Source organism: Megalops cyprinoides, chromosome 4 (assembly GCF_013368585.1).
Source record: "Megalops cyprinoides isolate fMegCyp1 chromosome 4, fMegCyp1.pri, whole genome shotgun sequence".
In the NCBI taxonomy this organism is placed as follows: domain Eukaryota; kingdom Metazoa; phylum Chordata; class Actinopteri; order Elopiformes; family Megalopidae; genus Megalops; species Megalops cyprinoides.
In genome coordinates, this window is record NC_050586.1 from 45201210 (window position 1) to 45215796 (window position 14587).

The 14587-nt window shown below is 40.8% G+C and overlaps 1 protein-coding gene across 1 annotated transcript; it reads left to right on the forward strand.

Annotated features, from left to right (window-relative positions):
• The first annotated feature begins 1494 nt into the window (after nucleotides 1-1494).
• On the forward strand, nucleotides 1495-4389 carry tal2 (T-cell acute lymphocytic leukemia 2). Its single transcript, XM_036527883.1, has 2 exons — nucleotides 1495-1711; nucleotides 3236-4389. Exon 2 carries the CDS (start codon nucleotides 3250-3252, stop codon nucleotides 3583-3585), a length of 336 nt encoding a protein of 111 aa, XP_036383776.1. The 5' UTR covers nucleotides 1495-1711; nucleotides 3236-3249; the 3' UTR covers nucleotides 3586-4389.
• The last annotated feature ends 10198 nt before the right edge of the window (nucleotides 4390-14587 follow it).

Sequence of the window (14587 nt, forward strand, 5' to 3'; positions counted from 1 at the left end):
TTTCCCAGGTCTTCCTTCTTGTGCAAACAAATGATTGAAAACACCCCTGATGTTTCTTTAGGGGCGGGGGGAGGAGGGTATATACATTGGGGCAAAGTTTTCCGTGGGCCCAAGAAGAAGCGTGCGGGGCACTAGTGCAGGTGCAGTGTTGGAAGTGCAGCTAAGACCCATGAATGGGGCCAATTCAGCACAAGCCCACTGGGCCTGCTCTCCGGGGCTGCAGGATAATCCGCCCCCCATAATCGGATTATGCAAATTCCTACTCCACACAGAGGGGCTTTTATGACAGGCTGGATCTTTGAAAACAACACTTGAAGGGTGGAAAGAAACAGTGACAATCGCTTAAACTAGACATTAGTTTTTGATCTGATTGGAGGCTGGAAGTGGTGGGGGGCTAGACTGAGAGAGGGGAACGGAAAGGACTGGCCCCGTGCTTGTCGGTTGGGGCTCCCTGGCGTCGGGGGCTGCAGAGCGACAGTTTAAGACGCCAGCCTATGACCTGGGACACTGGCTCCTGCTCCCTTACTGCCTGTAATTTATGTGTGGCCCCTGGAATGGCTCAACAAGATTACCACACTTCTGACAAAACCGACATTGTAAAAATGTCAGTCTGGGTTTGGTATTTTCAACTTTTGTGGCCCAATCGCTCAGTAACGTCAACATCCTTGTGGACACTTTGCCTTGTGTGGGTTTTTGGTCATGGTGAGGAATGAATCAGGGACAACATGCACTGAGTCCAGGGCAGTATTAAAAAGGAAAGAGGGGAAAACAGGCAGGAAAGCAATAAAGGAGAGTGGCACTTCAATACTCCTGAAATGACCCCCCAGCTCAATGGAAACCCCTTTGAGAAAGGTTTATGTGCGTTATTGCTTGACCTCGTATTACAGTGTGGCTGGATTAGGACCAATTTAAAAACAGTGACAGCAGAATGGTGAGAAGCAGAGGTCATAACAAAAAGGGAGAAAGACAAGCAGTGTATAAAATGCACATGTTCCAAAAAGCAGTGGAGCTCAGTTATATCTCTTTACCTACAAATACAAAGTCTGAGCCAATTGCTAAGCAATAGTAGTGTTTTTACTGTGTGGACCATAAAAACAAATGTGACAATTGTTGTGTACTTTTATAAGAAGATGGGTCAAATCTATGACTCCCAAGTCACTGTAAGTGAAGGTCAGCAGAAGAAAGGTGTCTTTCATCACTGGTTATATTATCTTTAGTTTACTGTATATAGCATAACAAATTTAAATGAGAGCGCAAAGTGTTTACTTCCTGTCTATTTCTTGGAATCCACCACAATTTTGCATGGTGGTACAAAAATATTTAACACCTAAATTCTCAGAGGTAGATTATCACAGCTGAAACTATATAACACTGCATTAAAAGGAGACCTGAAAATAGCACCCTAAAGTAAACACCTCCCACGCTGACATAATGTGGTGCATTGGGAGTGGCCGAACAGCGGCGCACGTCACACAATGGTTCCCAACCAGCTATAAATTGCAGCAGAGACGAACCCCAGCCTTCCCCCCTCCTCTCCTCCTCCTCCTCCAACACTGCACTGAGAGAGAGGGTTCAGAGAGCATGAAGATCTGATCCTGGTGGGAGTCTACTGCTACCACTGCTTGCTCCGGACGGCTCTGCCTGATGACCTGAGAGACACGCGTCGGCCCAGTGAATCCCTCTCTATCAGCGGAAACCCCAGCACTTACAGGTGAGCAAGCTATCCGGCTATCGCTGCCTCGGATGGAGGAATGTAGGCTGTTTCAGTGGGGCAGCTATACTGCAGTCTACACACTGCTAACAGTACAGTGAGCATGCATAGGAATTGCATCTATTGAGTGTCTATTTCAGTGCTGTTTGTATATATTGTATAAATACAATATCATATATTATATCTACTTGTATGTAGTGCATATGAACCTTAAAAATAACTTATATAATGTTTGATATATTATGTTTGTTTTAAATGTGCACATTTGGACCTCAGTGTAAAATTCCATAGATCTAAAATGCATACTGAATGTTGATACTTTTTATGTAATTGTCCTTGCTTGTGCTAATTGCACTTGGAATAACAATGAAATCATAAATCTAAAGAGTGTGAGAGTAAAGAGCACAGCTTTGATTTTAGTATTACTAGTATTTTAGTATATGTGTGTACACACACACACACACATATGTGTGTACATATATATATACATATATAAAGACTACACTGATTTACAAAAAAAGCTTTATTCTTTGCATGAGTTTTAGGGTTAATGTATGAATTTTAATATGTGAAGGTCAAATCCATTTAAATGCAATTGTTGTGACAAATTGAATTACAGTGATTTAAATGGAAACAGTAAATAATTCATATCTTAGATCTAAACCATTGTATTTCTGCATTTAAGGTGAATTTGAATTCCACAGTCTGGAATTGTTGTGAAATGTCTTATAATTTTAAAGTCAAAAGACAGTTTCATAATTTCAAATATTAGATTATAAATACATGTGTAGTGATTATGAGAATTTTGTATTACTGCATGTATGCAGTGGGTTTGTTGAAATTTTCATCCATGCATGTGATTACATATACTGTGCAATAGGACAAATTACATAGCACAAATGGAAAAGAAACAGATTTATCACAGTAATTAATCTTTGAATTACTTTGCTTCACTTTGCCATGGCCATGGCTTCACTTTGCCATGAATTACCTTAGTACAAATTAAGATCTATTAATGTATTTGTGCAATATCTTTATAAGTATTCTGTTAATCACACAATGATTTATTTACTGTGTCTTTAGTTAACAAGACAAGGAAAATTTTCAGTGAGTGTAATTCTAGGTTTGCATTTCCAACTTAATAAAAAAATAGACAATACACACACACACATACACACACACACACACGGGCAGCAATGTAGTATAGCGGTAAGGAAAAGGGCTCGTAAATGAAAGGTTGCTGGTTCAATTCATGCTGAGGCACTGCTGCTGTACCCTTGGGAAAGGTACTTAACCCAGAATTGGCTCAGTAAATATCCAGCTGTATAAATGGATAACATGTAAAAATTGTAACCTAAGTAAGTTGCTCTAGATAAGAACACCTGCTGAATGACAATAATGTAATGTGTGCATGCATGCATACACATACACATCAGATAACCATTTCTCTCATGTATCAGAATCACAATCCAGAGTGGAAAGAATCACCTGTCCCTCCTCTCTCGCTCCCTCTCTTTCCCTCAGTCCCTCCAGGAGCCATGACCAGGAAGGTGTTCACCAACACGCGGGAGCGCTGGCGGCAGCAGAACGTCAACAGCGCCTTCGCCGAGCTGCGCAAGCTCATCCCTACGCACCCCCCCGAGAAGAAGCTGAGCAAGAACGAGATCCTGCGCCTTGCCATGCGCTACATCAACTTCCTGGTGCGGCTTCTGGAGAGCCAGAGCGGGCAGCCCGTGGGCCGTGCGCCCACCTCCCTGCTCACCCTGCTGCGCGGGAATGTGGAGCGCCTGCACTCCACCCGGCAGTGGGCGCTGGCCAGCGACACCGAGGCGCCCTCCCCGGGTTCCAGCTGTGACAGCTCTGAGGCGTGGTAGGGGGGCGTTGCCCACCCGCACCCCTCACACAAAGCCCCCTCGCCCCCAAAAAACCGGCACGCTGTCCCTCTCCGTGGGTCCCTTCTTGTGAAGATGAAGGACACTTTTTTTTTGAAGGCTCCCTCTGATTTGAGGCGCCTATTCTGCATGGATGTAGCTTTGGATGTCTGCCTCACCACTAGATCTGAAGCTCGTGAAGCTTGTTTTTTTTCCCATTTGCAGCCGTAGCTGTGCAGGTCATGAACCTTTTTTTAAATCCAAACTCAGATTTTTGGGCTGGATTGCCAGTTCATACCTTAATCTCTGGTTTTTACAGTATTGATGAAATTTCCTTTTCTGAATGAAAACTGTCTGAAATCCAAAGATTTTGGAGACGAATATATGGCTCTGCCATCTCATCAAGGACCAGTGTGACAAATCAAAAATGGAGGCCAAAAGGAAAAGCAGAATCCTGCCCTTCCCATGTAAATACATCTGCAAAGCTGGATCCAACAAATGATTTTAAACGAGTGATGCATTTAAAATTGCATTCAGTAAAACCTTGATTGCAGAGGCTATCTTTGGGGTACATACTAAATGTTTATAGTGTTTTCCCCCAAGTTACATATGTATTGGAGCATTTTGGGACTGAAGTGATGGCAAAATTGACAATCTTTTTAAATTATCTTTCAGATCTACTGGATGGACAGAGGACAGATGTATTTGTTGTTTTATACAAAAAATGTCATGTAGCCAAAGATGATTATTTGATCAATCTTTATGTTGTGTTTAGATTTCACACTGTGCGCTTTGTTGTGTATGTTTTGCTGGGTTGTTTTTAATATGGGAATCTGTTATTTATTTATTTATTGCATCTGTAATTTGTTAATAAAGTATGTTGTAAAAAATCATTTGTTTTATTTCTCTTGTAAGATGAAACACAATTTTGCCTGTAGTGGCACCACCCATATGTATTGCACCCATGGAAATACAGATGGAATGCATTTAAAAAAGTAAAATCACCAAAATGTAAATGACGGATTTCAGTGAAGCAAATATAATTTGTATTGAGGTTCATTCATGCTACAGAAACCGTGTTGGGAGAAATACAATCAATTATATATTCATGGTGGACTACAGGAGCCGGCGCAGCTGTGAAATTTTGGTTTGTAAAGGGTGCTTCCAAGCCACCCTTTTAAAGTAGCTATAAACAGCCTTGTGTTCCATCAATGGGACCAGTGGTGACCAAGTCTCTCTAATTGTCCACTACAAACCCCTCTGTGGACACAAAGCTGACCTCTGTGTCCTGTCCAAGAGGAGGGAATGAAAGGACAGCTTAACTTGTGCCCTGGTGTCACAGGTCACCTGGGAGTCAGGACTCAAAGTGCCCTCGGCACTTTGCCTTGATAGAGTTGCAAAATGGCAAAAGGCACCTTGTAAAGGGAAAACTTTTTTTCCTCCTGAATTTGAACTGCATTTGTTAGCAGGAAGACAGACCTCTGCCTGTTTTTTTTTTTTCGTGCACAACATTTATTACTATAAAGGTTGCGTGACACTGTTGTAGCAGCTGGCGGATTTTCCCACAGTGCTTTGTATCACTCTATGATGGCAAAGCGTAGATGTGTTAAACATGTACTGTCGGTGTAAGACCTCACTATTTAAACTACACTTCAAAAATGCTTGGATCACTCATCCACTTCATTATCATGACAACATTTTGATTGCGTTATATTTATTAATGGTGTCTTGAATTCATTTAAACTTTAAAAAGGGTGTCGTACATAGTAAGGGCCTTCATCTTTTATCACATGCATAGTATCTCAAGCAAGTAATAAAGCTTTTCAAGGCTAAATTTCAATTCAAAAGCCTAAGCCTGTTGATCTGTGATAAGTGAATAAGGCACATAGTTACAATACTTCCCCCTTGGTTCACACATACAGCACTTAGATGAGCCTGGCGTCGCAATATGGATCAGCCTCAAGGTGCATTTCCCGGTACTGCATAGATGCATCTTTAAATATCTCTTAATAACTGTGACATTGGATTGGAGTAGAAGATTACATTGTAATAGACATGTGGAGGAGAGCCCATCTGTGCAGAAATTACAACAGGTTGGCTGCTGTAGCGGACAATTGTTTTTCCCATAGTGCTTTGGTCATTCCATTATGGCAAAACAGACATGTTGAAATAGGGACTGTCAGTGTGAGACATTACTTACGAAATGACAAGTCAAAAAATGCTCAGATCACTTTTTCATTTTTTACCAAATGGCTCAGTTTTAATTAAGGTATCGTCAATCTATAAAGATCACGTTTAACATGTGCCGCAGCCTGGCTGTGTGGACTATCTTCAAGGTGACATGACGTGGTGCTGCAACTTCACTGAGCTCAGGGGTAAACAGTGAGCTGGGATTTGCTTTGTTTGGACAATTAAACCTGCTAACAGTGTCTAAATGGACCAGGGTGCAGCTGAACACACTGTCAGGGCTGATGGGAATTAGCAGGTGATACTGCTTTATTCCAACAGAGATTCTGTCACCACAGTATCAGGAGGTTGTGCTTACATTCTACACTTTTTATGTTCTTAACTGTTCTTACCATAACAAGCTGTTGTCACCAATCTGCCTCATTCTGTTTTATTTCTTTCAAGATGGATGTTTGTCAAATTGCACATCTAATTTTACACAACCAATTTGTTTGTCTGGATAACTTGTCTGGATGACTTCAGTCATTTCAATTGTATTTTTTCAGTGATGTCAACAGACAGAAAATCTATATTGAAACGACGAACTATGTTGAAATCTGCGTTGAAACGATGGACAGTACTCATTTTTCATTCAGTCAATTAGAATGTTGTGGAATATAGTATAAATTGAATAAACTGTTTGACCAAAAATCATTACCTTTTTATTTAATTTGCAATGATACTTATTATTTTATGAAAATCTTTTTTCCTGCCATGTGTTTATGTGTGGAAAGGCACTGTGTATCCTTTTGAAAACCCAATATTTACTGTCATTAATTCTTGACAAAATGAAATATATGTTATTTATTGCATTCACATATTCTTTTTTCTAATTAATATGACATTGTTTCTGTGTATTAGTCAGTGATAACTGCCATTGCAGGATTTTCAGTGAAAAATATGTATCTTAAAGCCAATTAAAATAAAATTATTCCAGGAAATTGTGACCATATTTTGGCTGGATTACTCCGCAGCCTCCACAGAATTCCAATCTGTATTCTGCTCCTTTTCCATCCGAGGATATTTCTCTGATTGGCCACTCTCTCCGGAGTACGAGGGTAATCACCTATTGAGAGCGCATTTCCTTATCTGTGTCTAGCACGCTGTCTGAATCTGTTATCACAATGGGCCAGATCGCTGGCTGCGGCCTCTCTCTCCAGGCTGAGGATGCGTGAAAAAGACTTTCTGAAACTGGCAGCCAACCGATTGGCCCTGAGCTCTTTATCCTGCTAAACCAATTCACACTATGCATGTTTTTTTTTTAACCCTTCCTCCACCCCCCTCCCTTGCACCCTGCTCTCTGACTCTCCATCCCTCACGTTTCCTCTGAAGCAGCCAGAAGAGTCCAGCTAGCTGTGCCTAGGGTGCAGGTGCGGGCTCGCAGAGGGACAGGGGTCCCCCATTGTTGGGTTGGACAGCACCCTCTCTGCTGAAGCACTTTTTTATGGGCCGCAATCCCACATTATAATGAGATTATGCAAATGTATACTTCAAAAAGCAATGTGCTGTAACACACACCAGCAGAGTGAGACGGAGGAGTTGGGGACAAGGACGAGTGGGGAAGAAGAGTTCATTCAGAAACTCCAGAAAGTAGAACTGCTGCCACCTTACATGTTATTCCTATCCAATATGAGAACCTACACACACATGCGCACACACACACACTCACACACACACACACTTACACACATATGCACACATAGTCATGCATGCTTGAGCATCGTGTAGCAAGTTGTAGTTGCTCATGCTGATCAGAGCATTTTAACATGCTGCAGAACATCTTGTAATGAAATGTTTGAAAATGTTCTATGAGAGGCCCCTTGAGAGATAATTCATACTTGGTCTCACACACAGCATCATAATCACACACGTACACCACTATACTCTTACACAAACACTACTATACCCTCTTACATGCACAATCAAACTCTTTTATTTACTATCATACTCTCACACGTACACCACTATACTCTTACTCTTTGGTGCTTAATTGTAAACTCACCAATCAGGCGTAAGCACTATAAAAAGGCAACATATGAGTTTACCTGTCTTCAACAAAAATGGAAGGCAACGTCGCAGTATAAGAGGAAGAGGGAGAGGGAGAGGGAGAGTGAGGATGAGAGGGGCAGCCCATGGAAGAAGAGGGGTAGGGAGAGGAAGAGGAAGAGGTACAGGTAGACCTGGAGGAGGACGTGGACAAAGAAGATGAGGACCAAATTTATCAGATGAGATTCTAGCAACATTGGTTGATTATGTTGTGTAAACCATGGGTTGACATTGAGAGGGGCTGGACAGAGAGTTCAGCCCGACCTCAGCAGATATACTGTTGCAACAGTAATTTGGACATTTCGACAAGAGCACAGGAGAAAAACAACTTTTCTCTACTGTCTCGAGTAAAATCAGTACAATGTAGCCTACTATATGCACTACATCAGTACTTTTTGGTACCCATTCACTGCATTCCACATTTGAAATAATGCCTTTGTGTGCTATCCTGTGACATTTTACATGTATTTTGATTGGTCTGTATAGGATTGAGGGACCTCAAGGAGGAAGGGGCCCCATATTTTCAGAGGAACAAGAGAGAGCTATTGTAAACATGGTTTTGGCCAATAATGTGATACGCCTCAGAAAAATTCAAACAAACATTCTCAATGACCACAGTTTTCAATAATGTCCATCAGGTCTCTCTAGCAACACTGGGGCGAATCCTTAAAAAACATCACGTACAGATGAAACAACTCTACCGAGTGCCATTTGAAAGAAATTCTGAGAGAGTAAAAGACCTGCGGCATGAATATGTGGAGATAAGTAATGTACACTTCAGTATTGTGCACTGCACGCAGAACCTTTTTACATGTAAATTTATATTGAACTGCACAATGTTGTCTTTTTTTCAGAAAGTTTTGCAAATGGATGCTGATGCAATCCTGCTTGAATTTATCTTCATAGATGAGGCTGGGTTTAACCTGACAAAAGTAAGAAGAAGAGAGAGAAACATCTTTTGCCACAGAGTTATTTTGAATGTTCTGGGCCAACGTGGTGGTGACATCACAATGTGCACTGCAATCACGCAGAATGGGGTCCTCCACCACCATGCCAACTTAGGTCCTTGCAACACGGCCCACATACTCACATTTTTAGACAGACTAAACAACATCATCACAGTAAAAGACCAAATGGATGCAGAGCAGATGAGATACGTTGTCATCTGATACAATGTATCTTTCCACCGATCTGCTTTGGTCCAAAACTGGTTTCATCAGCATCCACAATTTTCACTCCAATACCTCCCACCATACTCTCCCTTCCTTAACTTCATTGAGGAGTTTTTTTCAGCATGACGGTGGAAGGTTTACAATCTCCAGCCCTATGTCAGGATACCCCTCATTCAAGCCATGGAGGAAACCTGCAACCAAATTGATGCAGGGTCTGTGCAAGGATGGATTTGCCATTCAAGAAGATTCTTCCCTCGCTGTCTTGCGAGAGAGGACATAGCCTGTGATGTGGACGAAGCGCTATGACCAGATCCAGCTAGGCGAAGAGATGATGCTTAGGGGTTTTTTTTTAACTCATGCTTTCTTTTTCGTCTACAGAAATGTTTTTGCTGTGTTTATGTACTATATTCTATTTAGAATATGTTCTGTTCTGATTTTCAGTGCAAAATGCGACCTTTGGAAATGCATTGTATTGACTGTTTTTACAATGTGGAGAGAAATAACTATTTTCATCAGTGTGCAGTACTGGTCTTATGTGTTGTGTTTGGTCAATATATTCATGTACTTTACTCTAACAATATCTCTGAAAAAATCAAACTCAGACTATATCATTAGAAAAGTAGAAATGTTAAAAGGGTTTTAGATTGAGCACAGCAGTGTGTAACTGGTTCAAGCAGAATCAGGTCATATGAACCATGTGTGTGCCATTCAGTGACAAAATTGGGTTTTCATAAATTATTGTATAGTTTTGAATGAAGTGTTTAATTTTGCAAAAAATCTGAGGTGTTTTGCTACTTGTGTGTGTGGTTGTGTGAATTGTGTGTAGAGTTTTGACAAAATGAGCCCTGTTTTCAAAATCGTGCTTAAGCAATGCTTACATGCTATTTGCTACATGCTATATACATGCTATAGTAAAGAGATCATTAGCTATAGCTATACTGCCAAAACTTGTCTCTTGACAAGTTGATGATCAATAACGTTGGTTAGTAGTTTATTATCTGGTTAGTAGCTAGCTAAGCTGTAGCTAAGTAATAGTGATAGGTATAGTGAGATAGGTGAACTGGTGACCTAACATTAAATAGCGAACAACAAAAACTTACCTTATTGTTATAATAAATGTATAATTAATAATAAATTATGTGTACCGGTAGCACCATTTGGTTGGCTATGTGTGATTTTTTTTTTATAGGCTACCCAAAAGTACAATACCTATGTTCGCCTTCTCCTCCTCCCTGCCACATTTTGTACCCGTACCACCGAAAGGTAAGACATTGAAATTAAAAAAAAAACTGAAAATACTTCAACTCGCGAATACTATAGATGATCTCGTGAATACTTTTCACTCGTGAGAATGCAAGTGGCGTCTAACTGGAAAATACCACAATGAAATCTGGACGTTTCTAAACTCGCAATGATTTCAAGCGACAATGTAACATACTACAAATGTTATTATTAACGGTCGCATACTGGGTACTACACTGAAAAACAGCATGCAGTATACAGTATATACTTGTGTAGTACGCAGTACACAGTATACAGTAGACAGTTTCGAATACAGCCACTGCGATTTCTGCAGTGTAGTTTTTGCGTCATGTCCTGCCTCCTGCACGCTCTACCCAGACACCACCCCTCACCTAAAGCAAACCGGAGTATTTCCTGTAGGTGAGAACGCGTCTGTCACGGACAATCTCCTGTTGTGTGCTACATGTGTGAAAGGGCAATTCCGGCCAAGTTCGAAGCACTTTGTCCCGAGTTCATATGTGAAAACGGCTTAGTGCATTGCACAACAGACTGTGAAAGACATAACAGTCCTGGTTCTTTTGAAGGGAGAATACTGTTGAACTCAATTCCACACCAGTTTTACATATTTCCATACTATAAAGGTGCTTCCTGAAATGTCACATGATAAACCACTGAGAAAGAGAACTCTACCTCTTCTAAGACCTGAGAAAACTACCTCTTCTAAGATATGAGCACATGGGTATCAAAAGACAGAAAAAGTACCCCAGAAAGAGCAAAGGAGAGTTATCACAGTTCTAGCACCACATGAATAGGCAGAGGCAGCGGCTGCAGTCAGGCATTCCACGAAACACACTTTCACTGGCCCTATTTGAATGCAGTCATTTTTTTTCAGCGACTCCTGAGCTTTCTTACTGGACACAGTGACAATGGAAATTTGCAATGTTAATGTGCAGCTAGAGAAGCACAACCACGGTATGGGCGCTCTCACGGTGGGAGGTGACATTTCTCAAGAAAGGACACCAACAATGCCACTGCCAGTGAAAAAAAGGCGCAGGACCCCCCTTGCATTCATCCGGCCCTGACCTCGAAAGCTCCCAGTGGCCTTGCACTGAAATCAGCTGCTTCATTCACTTCATTAATGCATTTCATATGCAAAACTGTCTGAGATGTAATAATTACCAAGCTGGTGCAATGGCGTAAGAGTGTTTGGGAAAAATCTTACACAGCATAGCCAGTATTGCTTTGCGAGCATGGAAAAGGGTAGCTGGCATGTTGGAGCTCTGTGGCAGGAAGTTTAACTTTTTGTTTGAAGAGAGGTCAGGATCTGGCTGTGATGCAGCCATTTTTTACACTTCCTCTCACTGACAAGAGTCTGACTGGTACATCCACTATTAGAAAGCAACAAAAATACTGTGACATCTAGAAGCTTAGTTTCTCACAAACTACTTTTATCCAAGGCTTCTTCCCGTCATAATGAGGTAATTAGCAACCCCAATGACTCCCTCCAGTTGTATAGCAACTTACATATATTTGTTACAAAGTGCCTGTGCCAGCTACCCACTATATTTAATCTACTCCAAGCCCTACAAGCAAGGACTGTCCCCTGGGCTGGCTTTCATCAAACCAAAGCAAGATGAGATGACTCCTAGCAGCAACAGGATGACTCTCTGTGAAGCCTCAAAGGCAATACCTCCAACTAGCACACACACATCTTCATCAAAATCCATGTCCACAGTCAGCACGAGGTGACTTATATAGTACTGTAGTTTTCCCTCACATATGTACATTCCAAATGTTGTTTTGTTTTTGGTGTGTTATAACACTTCTCTGTGGCACTTGTGTGTTTATTGATGTATGTACACACTAGTTAGCACAGAACTGTGTAAGGGACTGAGGTATGTCTGGATGTCATCTGTGTCTTGTATGTATTCTCTTTCACAGAACTTTGTGAGATGCAGTTTTCTCTTCATATATAAGACTGCTTGGCAAATAAAATATAAATGTATGTTCCCATTACATGACATGACAAAGCCTATGGTTAATATTACAGTTTTCACAATTAGGTCAATACCATTCCCACTTTTTCAAAACTCTTAACACAGTGTGCTTAACAACCATGAATATGAGCACATCAGCTAATCTTTTGTGCAAAATGCACTGCAACCACCAAAACACTTCATAAGTCACCCAAAAGTGACTCATGCTGCCACAACTATAGCAAATGCTCTCTCCCAGCAAGACTACTTTGTCACTCAAAATACAATGGACTAAAAAACAGAAACAACTTGAAGCATTGCAAAATGCATATATTATGTGTTGCCGTATCCTCTATTTTTGCATAGATTAGTGCTGCATTGCAAAAAAAGTTAAGTTTACATTACATATTGTAATACCAAACAAATAAATCTGAAATGCTGCAATATGCCTCATGACAGCTCTATGCTACAATTTCTGAGGTATACTACAGTACAACAAAAAGTCTGCAGATGCTTTTTATTTCTAGTACAGTAAGTGAAACAACAACACATGATACTACCACTAGAAGTCTGCTGTAGCCCTAATGCTGATCTATGGTGTCCTCTGTATTTTGGGTCAAATTTTTATAATTTTCACATTTACTGCAACATTCTCCCTTGCCTTGAACCTTTAGAAAAAAATCTTTAGCATATCTTATCTACCCCTACAATCCCCCACGCCCCATAAATATTTGAAGCCAAGCAGCTACCTTGACACCAAGAACAAACTTTTTGATCTGTTGTTTTGCCTGTCACAATACTGTAGATACTGTGGTAAATTTACAGTAGTTGCATTCTTGGGTCAGTTCTTTCACTAATAGCCTGTGACTTACATATACAGCAGTAATAGTGGAAAAATCTCTTTATTGACAACTGCATTTATATTTTACCTATATACATGCACATTTCAATGCAAATATGATCACTTTTGTATAGATGGTAACAAGGCTGCAAACAAAAAACTGAATAAACTTTCTGCTAAAATCAGAATAATTTCTCTTATTTCAAGCATATAGTTTCATTTGTCTGTCAAAATACAGCATATTTCCATTTACAGTGATCTAAATCTTGTTCGGTTTTGCACTGAATGTTGTCTGTTTTGAAAAGAGTATCTAAATGTCTGCAAAATTGTACAGAATTTTGCTGGTGGTGAACATTGTCTGAGAGAGGTATTCATGAATTTCAGAAGAAGTGGTGATTGAATGTATTTTGTATCAAAGCAATGCAAAAGTATACACAGTTTAGTTCACATAGTCTACTGATATGGTGAATGTTTTAAGTGTTTTGGAAAAGTGGACATGGTATTGAGACGTGTGTGAAAATGATTGTAAAAAACTGTAAGTACCCCAGAATTTAGTGTAATAAATGAACACCCAAAACATGCTTAAAGATTCTGCAGTTTCGTCTAAACTGTATGGTAACAGTTTAAATTAAACACAAAGTAGCAATAATGTCCTGGCAACATTTGTCTGCATGGCAGCATCAACATGGTTTTAGGTAATGTGAATACTTGTTATGTCATGTTTTGACTTATGTCATTCATTGTTCTTATAAAACGTGCTCCCGGTGCGCAATGCAATGTTACTCTGAACACTACTGTTACATTTACATTTACATTTATTTATTTAGCAGACACTTTTATCCAAAACGTGCATACAATAAGTATAGCGACAGTACGGGGACAGGATGTGTACAGTTCCACAATGAGACAGTTCTCAGCTGAGAGCAAGGTCTGTTTGAGGACACAGTACTATCAGATTTGTACAACTACAGCATATAGGGCAACTAATACGATACACCTTCAAACAGCAAACTTCAACAACTTCAAACGGCGCAATGAGCATCAGGGTAAAGGCGGCAACAAGAAACAATTTAAAAAGCACAGCAATTTATGACAGTACTGATTGGGGGGGGGGGCAGCAATTGTGTGCTGAGTCAGTCCAGGTAGAGTCTGAAGAGGTGCGTCTTCAGGCCCCGTCTGAAGGAATGGGGTGAAGGAGCTGTCCGTAGCAGGACAGGGAGTTCGTTCCACCACTGGGGAGCGATGTAGGTGAAACGCCGATGTCTGGCAGAACAAGCACCTCCTGCCTTGACCATGCAAGGCGAGGCGTCCAGTTGCTGCTGAGCGCAGGGGTCGGGCTGGTGTGTAGGGCTGGATGAGTTCTTGGAGGTAGGTAGGCGCTGTCCTGTTGATTGCAGAGAAGGAGAGGGTCAGGGTCTTGAATCTGATCCTGGCAGCGACAGGAAGCCAGTGGAGGGATTTAAGGAAGCCAGTGGAGGGATTTAATCTTTCAGTTAATAATC